This window comes from Narcine bancroftii, chromosome 2 (assembly GCF_036971445.1).
Source record: "Narcine bancroftii isolate sNarBan1 chromosome 2, sNarBan1.hap1, whole genome shotgun sequence".
Lineage (NCBI taxonomy): Eukaryota > Metazoa > Chordata > Chondrichthyes > Torpediniformes > Narcinidae > Narcine > Narcine bancroftii.
In genome coordinates this window covers 353,089,848-353,102,675 of record NC_091470.1, presented here as the reverse complement: position 1 = coordinate 353,102,675, position 12,828 = coordinate 353,089,848, and the positions used below count along the sequence as shown (strand labels likewise).

The following is a 12,828-nucleotide window of genomic DNA, read 5'->3' as shown; positions in this document are numbered from 1 at the left end:
TTGATAGCGCAGACACCTGATTAATACAGAACGTGGCAGTTGTCCAGGAAAGGACTTCTTTCTAATTGCTCTGTGAGCTCTAACCAGCTCCAATCTATTTGGAAAATATTCCTTCCCCAAAATGTCAGGAATCCATTTCTGAAAAAATTGAACTGGGTCTACCCCTTCAAAATTTTCAGGTAGTCCAACAATTTTAACATTATTCTTTTGATTCTGATTCTCTAAAGCATCAATCTTCTTTAATAAATCATTTTGTTGTATTTCCCAACTGGTAAAAAAGTCCTCCATCTGTCCCATCCTTTCTTTACGTTGCTCAACATCATTATGGCAATCACGAAAGTCCTCTTCAATCTTCTTACCTTTATCCTGTACTTTATCCACCAGCTTCACACATTTTCCCACTTCAGATTTAATGGTTCGCACTTCTTCCTTCATACCAGTAAATTGAATATTCAAAGATGAAAAACCTTGATTCATTTGCTTTGACATAATTCCAATTTGTTTAGACTGCAGGGCCTGGATAATGAGAGGTTTCAGAATTCTCCTGAACATATTTAGATAAGGGCTCACCCTTGTATATCACAGTATCTTCTTCTGAGCCTGGATAGACCTCCTCTTCTTCTGTTCCATCGATGACTTCACTGTTGAAAGTGACTGCATCTCGACCCGTCTGCGGGGTCAGGTCCTCTCCCTCAATGGTCCAGCATCACTGGGCCATGAGAGATCGGTCCCCTCCTCATCATGGGCCGAACTTGATGTGACGCGCATGTGTGAAGTTTCACACACGCACGGTCGTACTTCATCGTCCGAAGGAAGACGTCTCTGTGCTCCAGCACCATCTTCGCCAGTGCTCCGAGGAGTCAGCTCTGGAGTCATTTGTATCTTTCCCAAAGATCGACTCTGTGGACATGGATGGTGAGAAATCGACTTTCCAGGCTCTATCTCGAAGGTAGGCCCAAATTCTTCAGTAGTTGGTGATTGTTTCTGGGTCATTTTTTAAAAACTGCTTGAGACTTTGTTTTCCTCATTATTACAGTTAACAGTGCTTTATAAAAATATTTAATATTTTTAAAAAACTTAACAAAATTTTTAAAATCAGGTTTTTAGCAGTTCTGTCAGGAGATGTGTCTCCTCATGTCTACCAACACGCCAACAAGCCATGCTCCCCCCCCCCCCCCCCCCCCCCGAGTATGAAGCCTTTTAAAAAATCCCAGAACTGCAGTAGATTGGATGATAAATATACACAAGGCTTTTGGATGTTAGGTAATCTAAGAATATGAGGCTTATGTCAAAAGGTGGAACTGAAATTAAAGACTGGAATTAAATCTTAGTGAATGGCACAACGTGCTCAAATAAATGGACAGTCAACTCCTGCTCACATCTTTCTCCAAACACAATCCAAAATCATCTGCATTTGTGCTTCAGCAACTCCATCTGGGCATTTCATTCATTTACTTCTCTTAACATTTATTCCCCCATTTTGCATAAGCATTGTAGATGACAGCCACAACTGACAAGAAACGAAAATGCACTGTCATTTGAATTCCAATCTCCTTACCTTTACAGAATCCAATAGGCTCTTGGGAAAAAATCTCTTCAAACCCACATCCTTTCTGTAGAATACAAAATGGTTACATAATTTTTAGTGAAGTTATAAAGCCCCCATTCAATGAAGAAGAACTATAAAACAGATGCTAAAACAGTTTATAATTTTCTGTAAAACATGCCATTAAGATTACATCATTAAACATGCCCCTTTTCAGGGGATTATCATGTTTTGCACGCAACTGCAGACATCATTCATAGTACTACTGGGAAACCCAATGGATGTGCATGGTTCAGCATTTATATTAGAATATCAACCATTCAGATGGCAGCTCAGAACGCAAGGCAGATGCCTACTGGGTAGTACAAGTTGGCTCAGCTATAGAAAACAGAAGGTGACACTGCAGGGGTCTTCAGGCAAAGCAATAGATGGTACTCTGCTCCCCAAGAGTCAGTTTTTATTCATTATTTTTAATCACAAGGAACAGTATTCCTTTTGCTAATAATATGAAACATGGTAACATACGAGATAGTGATAATTATAGACCAGGATGACATGGACATGATGATAAAATAGAAGCACATTAAGCATGATGGATGGGGTTCATTATAGAACCATGTGAAATAATACACTTTGGGAATGTCATTTTGTAAAGACTGCATTTTATAAATAGCACAACTCTCAATAACGTGATGAAAAGAGTGGTCTGAGTGTGAAAATACATAAAGCTCCCAAAAGGGCAGGGAAAAGGATGGGGAAAAAAAATGACTGGATCACTTGAAATACTGTATTAACACAAAAACATCTGAAGGCATGGAAGACAAAAGCAGAAAGAGTGTTTCAACTTTGTACGTCAATCCTGAGGACCCAATTGTGTAACATAGACAACTCAGAACACAAACCAGTAAAACAAAAGCTGGTAAAACACAGGAGATATATATGCAAGAATGTTACTAAGGATGAGGGTTTCCGTGAGTAACATTGGGACTGCACACCTTAGAAAAGAGAATGATTATTAGTGGCTCGATGAGCACTCCAGCAAATGGATCAATAACTAGGGATCACGGCTTTATAATCAATAGCAAAAGATCTCTTGGAAAATAATGCTTCACTCAGTTATTATGTTCTGAACTGTTCCACCTGAAAAGATGACATAAGACAATTCCAAAAATCATTTCCAATAAAGGAATTGGCCATGTACCTGTTAGATGCAGAACCTTCCAAGCTAGAGATGAAAAGCAGGGATGCAAGAGCTTTAATCAAAGAAGAACTGCTCTTTTCATGAGTCAGAACAAGACTCATGGGTTAAATGACCTCTTTCTGTTTTATCAGACTGATATTTGAGACAAGAACTTTAGCTTAAACATCTCTGCAATTCAATTATACTGATCATGTGGATTGTAACAGAAGGAAAGAAAAAGACCATATCCAGTTTATTCATTATAAAGTTACACAGTTTAAACTGAAGCTACTGGATACAATTCCAACACAGATCCAATTCCCTTACTTAAATATCCATTTACCTAAATAGTGTACTATAATCAGAAAACAAAATACTCTTATTAAATACTGGACAGCTACTAGCCAAAGAAAATTCTTGACGTGGAAGAAGACAAAAAAATTGTGGTGTCACTCATTTCGGATCCAGCACAAATCAGCAAATGGTAGAATAATGAAACAGAATTCTTTACGAGTTAAAAAGTCATGAAGAATAGAAGATAGGATGTCTGCCAAATTGGATATATTCAAGTAAAAAATGTAAGTAAGGCATTTTCAAGACATTCAGCAATATGCAAGATGAAGCATGAAATTGAGCTACAGGAAAGGTACAGAAATGGATGAAAGAAACCCAAGAATGGTACAGGACAGGGATGTGGTTAGCTAGCCGATTAAATATTATAGCTGAGATAAAATCAGTCTGCACAGCTTCAGATATTTGCATGCAAGAACATTGGCATCAGTGGCTGGGTGACAGACTTTCCAGTTAGGTCTAATGACAGATGCTTTGGAGGAGCTTCTCAATTTTTTCTTATCTATTTCTAAACACATCATATCTTAATAGTATAAGCCACAGAATGAGTCAAAAAAGTGTTGATGAAAGATAGTTAAGTTGTGTCAATGAACACGTCAAAACAAATATTGCGTTTTTAGATGATGTTGATGGAAATAATTTAGATTAAAATTAGCAGGGAACTTTAAATCAACCTTTAGTAAATTCCACAGATGAGGATAAAGAAGCAGGCAATAAGCCATGTGCAAATTGGTTTCCCAATCAAAACCCAAATGCACATCAAAATTAAGATCTCGTCTATCATGGCAGGAAACTCCAAGGCTGTGTAAAACATAATGTGGTTCCATGTCTCCCTATCATTATTGGATTCCAAACTTTTTCAGTCAGGTCATGAGGTTACGGAGAGCCAGTGATGTCGGCAAAGAACAGATCATGTAGTAAGTGGTGAAGATTTGGTTTTCCTAACATTTTGAAATTGCATTCAAGGTTTTGAATTTCTATGTCAACAAAGCATGGACAGAAATTTGCATGTTGAAAATAGAAAGGGTTATTGGAAGTAGGTAATACTGTGAATACAAAAGGGTGTAACTTGACAGGAGTATAATTAGCTGTACTCCCAACTGGAGATTAAAATGATTGTTAAAATCAAAATGAAAACACAACACAAAGAAGGAAAATTTATCTCTAAGATCTTTTGGTGGATCCTGATTGGATTATAGGTAGGGTCATATTGAAAGGATCAAGAGCGTGATGAATGTTAGATAAAAATTGGTTTTGGACCTGGAGGTGCAAGACTTCAGAATTCGGTACCATCTTCTTGAAGGTAGCAATGAGAAGAGGTTGTGACCAGGGTGATGTGGGGGGGGGGGGTGGGCGGGAGAAGTGGTTTGTGATGTTGGCTGCCTTCTTGATGTCGCTTTTTACATAAATGTCTTCAACGATGAGAAGTTTGTGCCCATGATGGATGGCTACATTCCCCACTTTCTACAGCCTTCTGTATTCCTGGGCAATCACGTTACCAAATCAGACCATGATTTAACCAGTCAGTGTACATTCCACAGGGCACCTGAAGAAGTTTGTTAGAATATTTGATGACATCTCAAGATGTTGAGAATGCAACACACGTAATTAACTAAACATAAAGGTAATGATAAATAAGTTTTCTTTTGGAACTATTTAAGCACCTGTTTGAGACTAAATGGAATTAATCTCAGTTCATAGACTTCAAAAGCCATTTCCTTCCAGCTGTCACAAAAGCAAAATATGTAATCAAGCACTGATCTATTACACTGACAGTTTAGTGGAAAGTATGTTGACCAGTTGCATCACAGCCTGGCACCAATACCTCAGCAGATCACTGAAGTTTCCCTTCCCTACCCCCACATCCCCCACCCCCAACATGGACATAATCTACCAAAATCATTGTTAAGAGAGGGTGCGCAAAATCGTTGAGGACCCCATCCCCTCTTTCAGCTACTCCCATCGGGAAAGAGATACTGAAGTATCAGAGCCAGTACCACCAGGCTGAGAAACAGCTTCTTCCCACAGGCAGTGAAAATGCTGAATGACTGAATGAACTGCTCGCTCTAACTATCTGAGACTCTACTATTTATTAAACAATATTAATTTATTTTTATATATGTATATTTGACCCACATGTGCATTGTTTATCAGTACGTGTCTGCCTGTTTTGTACTGAGGACCATAGAGTGATGCTTCACTGGGTTGTACTTGTGCAATTAGATGATAAACTTGAACTTGATCGCATCAATGTGTCACTGACTCACTGTCTCACTTTAAGGTGCATGGGAGAGATTCAATTTATGCCCAGAGTACTGTTTATCATAATTTATGGATGCAGAGTTTTGGTAAAAAGCTTTTATTTGCTGAATCACTTATACCCCAGTCTCTATTCAATATCTTTATAAAAACCCTGAGGAAATGCACTCATGTGCAACTTACAATTGAATACCAAGATGTTCACCAAATGCTAGAACATATGTATTTTCAAGAGCCACAGGGAAAAAGCCACATAAAATGAAAGAAAGCTTTGACATTTTGACATCCTAGCATCAGTAGGTCAGATTAAGGCAGAACATTTAACCACACGCAACAGAGCAAGTCACAGAACCATCTGCTGGGAGTGTGAAAACAAGTTTAACGCACAAGAAAACCCAGAACAGACTGGTACAAATGACAGCAAATTTTGAATCCAGTCACATTTATGCAACTCTTACAAATATTGTCTCTTGAACAGCCTTGAACACGCTGCACCAGATAAATAACGTGTTGGAACATCTTCAAATTACAACATTAAAAAAATTTAGATTCACAATTTTTGACAGATGGCAGAATGTCAAGCAGCTGCATTTTCTTCCTTTTTCATAGTATCTGTACATTAGGTGTTTAAGAATCATTTCATTTTGCATGGAAACCTTTTGAGATGGTAGTTTGCTGGTGTTTCCAGGAACCCATGTACACAAATCTATAAAAATTATAATGCAGGACAGCAAACAACCAGGAAGGCAAAAAATATATTGGCCTATATTGCAGGAGGCTTTGGGTTCAAAACTAGAGGTGGTGTTCCCTAATTCTAAAGGGCTTTGGTGAGCTGCAACTGAAATACTATGTTCAAAACAAATGAAGGATACACATGGAACAGTCGTGCAGCAAAGGTTTATCAGATCAATTCTTGGGAGGATATGTTTATTTGAATGAGAATTTAAGCAGACAAGTCCTCAAGCTTCAAAGAATGATTAGTGATTTTAATGAGATGCACAGACTTTTAAAGGTTTCAACAGGGTAAGCTGCAGGGGATCAAAATATCCAATGTTGGTTGTCATTTCTTTCTTGAATGGAAGAAATTTTTCACCAACAAGGATATATTTCTAGATATTAAGGGAATCAAGGATGCAAGATTAATGCATGAAAGGGTCATCAAAGTACAAGATCAATAACAGGGCAGGCACGAGGAACTAAATGGCATGCATTTACTCCTAACATTCTTTAATACTTTTTTATAATAGACTTGAGAAAACTAATGACTTGGTCAAAAGAATGAAAAGAAATAAAATTGTTATGATACATGCTAATAATAAAAATTGTAATAATTAGCATGGGGAGTAATGAACTGCATCTATGAGATTCTTGCATAACCCTTATGCTCTAGAGAGATAAAAAGTTCAAGAACCATGAAAAATATGAGGTGGACGACCACTGAAAAAAGACTGCAGGAAATCGAAACTGCAAGAGAAATATAACTCCAACTTTGCTGGAAATAGATGCAGCCTGATGGCTGACTGCAGAGAATCAGTTAATCTTTCAACTCTGCAATTTGGATTTGTTGATTTCGTACCACCCACACTTTTCTGAAGCAACAACTGGCCACAGGAAAAAATACAGAGGTAGCCAATTGGATTGGGGAGGGTTGGAGGGGGAAATCAAAATTTTATTGTCATTACCCCTATAGGTAATAAGCACATATAAAAGAAATCTCAGAAAAAATGAAAAGTCAAATCAGTAGAGGGCATGAGATCCCTCAAGGCTGCTACACGATTGAGAGATTATGACTATTCTTCGCCTCTCCCACCAGATCCTGCAACATCTTACTTTCCTGCACTCACCCCATAATTTTTTATTTCACTTCTTATCTAAATATCGACTTATCTCTGTCTTCAAAGTATCCAGCTTATGGACCTCCACAATCCTGAGAAAGAGATGAACTAAGATTCCCAACCCTTTGGGTTAATCAAACACAATCTTTCACAATCAGCTAGATTAAAACAAGTATTCACCATTTGATAAAATTTATTGTTTGGTATCAGATAACTTATCTGTGAAAATCCATTTTGAATGTGTCTCAATACTAACCTGCAGGTCTTTGTGCATTCTAATGAGTGATTATGTCTAATGTGTGGTAATTTGATCTGTATTCTAAAGCCTAACCTGACCATTATTAATTTGTGAATATTGTCCTGTTGTTCATGATTTAGTTGCTAAAAGCCATTCTGGGAAAGGTTTAGTGTGTTGACCATCTGGAGAACAAAATGTAAAAACGGGACCTTATAGTGGTTTAGTTGTCCATTAAAAGAAAAAAAAATCAAATTTAATTTCAGAAAATAAAAACAGTTGCTACTCCATTAAAATGATCACATTAGAAATAAACTCATCATCAGCTAAATGAAAAATGGCACTTTTCTGGCAACTATATATTTGTATATACAGAGCTGATTTTATTGTGCATTTGAATTTCACAGAAAAAAAACTTGGGTGCATCTGATCAATGCAAGTAAATATCTGAAGAGGCAATACTTAACTGTATACAGAGTGTCAGGCTCATTTCCATAGGAACAGAATGTTACTGAAGCTGTGGCAAAATATTGTACAGAAGTTTGGCTATATTGCATCCTTGATTATAACATATGTGGGAATACTGTTAAGTGTTCTTAAGGATGTGAAACTACCAGTAAAGAAATAAAAATGAATTATTACTATGGTATCAGAATATAAAGGCAGAATTTCAACAGGTTAAGGGCCTCTTCTCTGCAAAAGACCAAGTCTTCTGCCTGATGTCATTAAGATCATGAAGTAAGTTTAAAGAGTTGATTCAAACTTGTGAGCGCAAACATAATGTGGTCATAAATAAATCAAGCCAGGAATACAGAAATTTCTGCCACCACAGCATTATTAAAATGTAGAATTTATCACAAGCAACAATTCAGGTGGTTGGGAGCCAAACAAATGTAAGCATAAATGAAAAAGAGATAGAATGTAGCATAAACATAGGCATGGACCTAAATGGACTAGTGTAATAAATATTAATGTTATATCATATACGATACTTGAGCCTCATCTCTCCTGAGATGCTTCTTAACAGCTGCAGAATTTTTGTTTAGTATTCCAGAATTTGCAGCACCTTGAAAGCAAGAAAATATCTAGCTCTCAACATCCAAGTTTTAGAAATACTGTGTCATGAAGCACAGCTTTTATACCCAATTTGTTTTCCTGTGTGATAAGATTTACAATTTACATCCAATATCTCCAAGTGATATTCCAGCATATAACAAATGCAAAATAAGTAAACACAGGTTGTACCTCTCTAATTTGGCACTCTGTGGTCCGTCCGGTAACTCCCGCGGTCTGGCACATTTTGAATCTGCTGCCCTTAGTTTGTGGATATGCCACCAGGTCGGCATTGTTAACAGCACTAATGTACCAAAATCTGTTTACACTGCAGCCAATTGTTTTGACGATATAGTCCTGTTAATTCTTATATAGCCCTTCATGATGTCATCCAAGAGACCAAGCAGTAGAGAAGATGCTAGTACTGATAAGCTTTCCCCCTAGGGGTCAATTTCTGTTTTCCGGCATTTCCAGATTAAAGAGGTACAACCTGTAATTATGTTATTATTCTTTGCAAAGCATTTTGAGATCTGGTGCAAATCAACTGCTGACACATTTAAATATAATCTAGTTCAAAACTACTCACTCCAACAATTCATAATTGGATTTCTTTTCCAAGGCATTTCCCCGCATTTCTCTATAGAATCTCCTGTTACAAAACAAAAATAAAATAATAAGAACAGCATAACATTGTCAAGTACTTGATTGGCCTACCCCTGCTTCAAAATTCCTGATGCAATTACAGAAAATAGAGCACAAAAGGCAAATTCTAAAAGCACCACTCTGTAAAGATTTAAAATATTTCATAAATAGTTTCATCTCTAGTTTCGAAGTCTGAAAACCCAATATGTCATTCGTAAATTGTGCTTATTTACCAAAATTAGTGAGGAGAAAAATAACTCAAAGACGCTCATTTGCTGCCACCACATTTGAATAATACTTCAAGCTGGATATAAAAATTATACATATCACCTCTCACAAAATAAACTCTTTATGATGAGTTGGAAAGGAGCAGATGTTCCAAAAGCAATGATTTCACAAAAGCTTCCATGAATCAAAATGAAAAAGTGTGACTAAGTATGTAAAAAATAAAATTGCAGGGTAAAAGGATGCCAGTGTAATTTAATTAATTTGAACAAGAATGCAGCAACTTCAGCAATTCCATTGATGAATTGAGAGAAATAAAAAGTATTGTAATGCATAGGCACTTGATGTATTAATGATGAATTATCCCGTTTTCTTTTAAAAATTCACTGCTATATGCAAAAAAAATTAAACATCTTTTCTTCGTCTTAAAATTAAGAAAACAATATTTCAATCCCATGATTGTGGAAGTACTGAGATTAAAATCCACCAAAATTGAAGACCCAATTTTAAAAATCACTAAGCATTTCTTACCTAGAGTTACAAATGAGAAGCAACAAATCACCTAATAATTTGCCAATTTTTGCTTGAATGTTTCCATAAACTTAATTGAGTGATTTGCTGATTTCTCTATTCAATCAAAGGCCTCAAGGTTTATCTGCATACGGAAGGTTTTACAAAATAGGCTTACCTGATCTCAAGGCACCCCAGTTTCAGTGCAATATCTTGGTCCACTTGATCAGCTATGTCCATCATATAATCATTCTTTACCTAATAAGCATTAAAAGAAATCAAGCTAAACTGAAGCTTACAGAATGGTTTGTCCTATTTCCAAATGTTTTTGGTACTTCGCAGATTACTCATTTGATTATCTAATGAAATAAATTGTTTTAATTGTCTGGGTCACCTGAATTGAAGGTACACCGAATCAGAAATGAAATAAATATTAAAAAATTAAACAATTATTCTTCATAATCCAAAGAAAACTACAGAAGCTGGAAATCTGAATGAAGAAAGAAAATGCAAGAAATGCTCTGTAGGTCAGGCAACATTTGAGTAAAGATAAACAGTCATTTTAGACATGGATACAGCATGGTAACAGGCCCTTTTGACACACGAGTCCATGCCACCCAATTACATCTAATTGACCTACAACCCCAGGTACATTTTGAATGGCAGGAGGAAACTGCAGCCCCCCCCCCCCTCCCCACCCCACCACCAAGGGAAATCTCATGCAAACAAAGGAAGAATGATCAAATTCCTTACAGACCACACAGGATTTGAACCCAGGTCCCGATCACTGGTGCTGTACCAGCGTTGTGCTAACCGTTAAGCTAACAATGGCCCTCAGAGTTAAACAGAGTTAACATTTCTGGTGATCTAACCTCATGAATGTTTCCAGCATTTTCCAATTATCTGGAAATTTTTAAATTCAGTGTTTACCTTGAGAGCTACAGTTTCTCAAGCTCAAACGGGGTATTTTTGAAACATGTATAAAACAAACAGTCAAAGTAGAAAAAGGATGGGATAGAGATTTAAAATCACAAAGTGCCAGAGGAACTGGTACCAGTGAGATGAGTTTGTGCAAGAATGGAACACTTTAAAAAGTGCTGGTAAAAGTTGACTGTAATCAACTAATTAACAGAAGCCAATAAAAGCAAGAGAAGCTTAAGTGGTGTATTCACTGTGGCATTGGCAAGTGTCAATAAAACTTTAGCTGGAGAGACTTCATAGGGAATAAATCCAAAGATGCAGGATAATTTCTTCCTCAAGAAGCAGCATTCTAAAGGGAGGGTGAAGCACCATGGAGGGGAGGGGGGACAAAGGACGTTAAAAACAGCATAAAAGCAAAGAGAGGATATATCGTATTGTAAAGGTTAGTGGGAAGTTGGAGGATTGGGTAGTTTTTAAAGCCCAACAGAATGCAAAAAAAAGGAAATAAGGGGAGAAAAGATGAAATATGAAAGTAGGTAGCTAATAACATAGAAGAGAATACTAAAAGTTTTATCAGATACATAAAGAGGAAAAGAGAGATGAGAGTGAACATCTGACTGCTGGAAAATGACATGGAAAAAGAACAAAGAAATGGGATAAACGGAATAGGTATTTTGCATCAGTCTTCACCATAGAAGACACCAGTGATGTGCCAGAAATTCAAGAGAGCTGGTGAACAAAAGTGAAAAAGCTAGAGTCGGGAATGGTTCCAGAGGAATGGAAAAGTGCAAATGTCACTTCAATCTTAAAGAAGGGAGAAAGGTAAAACAGAAAATTAACTTCAGTAGTTGGCAAGATTCTACAATCTACTATTAAGTTTCAGGGACCTTCAAAGCACAAGATAAAATGGGCCAAAGTCAGCATGGTTTTCTTCAGGGGAGATCTTGCCTGATAAATATGTTGGGAGTTCTTTAAGGAATTAATGAGCATGTCAGAAAAGGAGAATCAGTGGATGTTGTTTATTTGAATTTTCAAAAGGCCTTTGACATGGTACTGCACACGAGGCTGCTAAACAAGATAGGTGCCCATGGTATTATGGGAAAATTACCAACATCGAAAGAACATTGGCTGATTGGTAAAAGGCAAAGAGTGAGAATAAAGGGGGTCTTTTCTGCATGGCTGCAAGTGACTAGAGGCATTCCATGGGGCTTTGGGTTGGGTCCACAACTTTTCACATTATATGTAAATTATTTAGATGATGGAATTGATGGCTTTGCGGAAGATTCCAAGATAGGTGGGGGGAGAAACTATTGAAGAAATGGGGAGTTTGCAGAAGGACTTCAATGGGTAGGGAAAATAAGTGAAGAGGTGATGGTATGTAGCGCGAGAAGTGTATGGTTATAGGAATAGTTGAAGGAATAAAGGAGACTATTTTCTAAATGGGGAGAGAATTCGGAAAGCAGAGGTCCAAAGGAACTTGGGAGTACAAGTGAAGCATTTTCTCCAAAGGGCTGTATGGTTGCAAAGCCTTAACAGCGGCAGCGATTGGGACCGGGCTATAATCCTGTGCTGTCTGTAAGGAGCTTGTACTGTTACGAGCCCAAAGGACCCCAAAACCCAGCAGCAATAGATATTCACCACGATAAGTAATTATTCAAACAAAAGTTGTTTTTAATTATCTTTAAACATGAAAACGGAATCAAACTTTGACTTATCTCTATTAACTTAACTAACCTAACTTAACCCCCTTCTAATTCTAAGCACACGTGTATGTAATGTGTGTGTAAATTTAAGAAAAGTTCTTTGGTTCACAGTTCAATCTCACTTCTCATTCTTCCAAGTTCTCTGGTTGCAGGCAATTCTTATACTATGCATAGAATTTAACATGTAAAGTTCACCAGGCTTTGGTGCTAGAAAGGTAAAAGTTACCACTCAGGAAGGTTCTTTGAAGGTTTGCAGAGAGAAATTTGTTGTTCCAGGATTTACACAACTGAGGTACCATCATTAGTCACCTCAATGTCTTGCTGATGAAACTTGCCCCATAAGGGTTCTCCAGATGATAACCTCTTTC

The 12,828-nt window shown here is 37.2% G+C and overlaps 1 protein-coding gene across 12 annotated transcripts in view; it reads right to left on the bottom strand.

Moving 5' to 3' along the window:
• The window catches only part of LOC138755765 (focal adhesion kinase 1), a 457,595-nt gene that overhangs the window by 229,833 nt on the left and 214,934 nt on the right, over positions 1-12,828 (bottom strand). For all 12 annotated transcript variants that reach the window (XM_069922333.1, XM_069922329.1, XM_069922332.1 and 9 more), the window contains 3 exons: positions 10,015-10,094; positions 9,046-9,108; positions 1,559-1,613 (listed from right to left, as the gene is read on the bottom strand). In XM_069922333.1, coding sequence (XP_069778434.1) covers positions 1,559-1,613; positions 9,046-9,108; positions 10,015-10,094 — 198 coding nt within the window. The remainder of the gene's footprint in view (positions 1-1,558; positions 1,614-9,045; positions 9,109-10,014; positions 10,095-12,828) is intronic.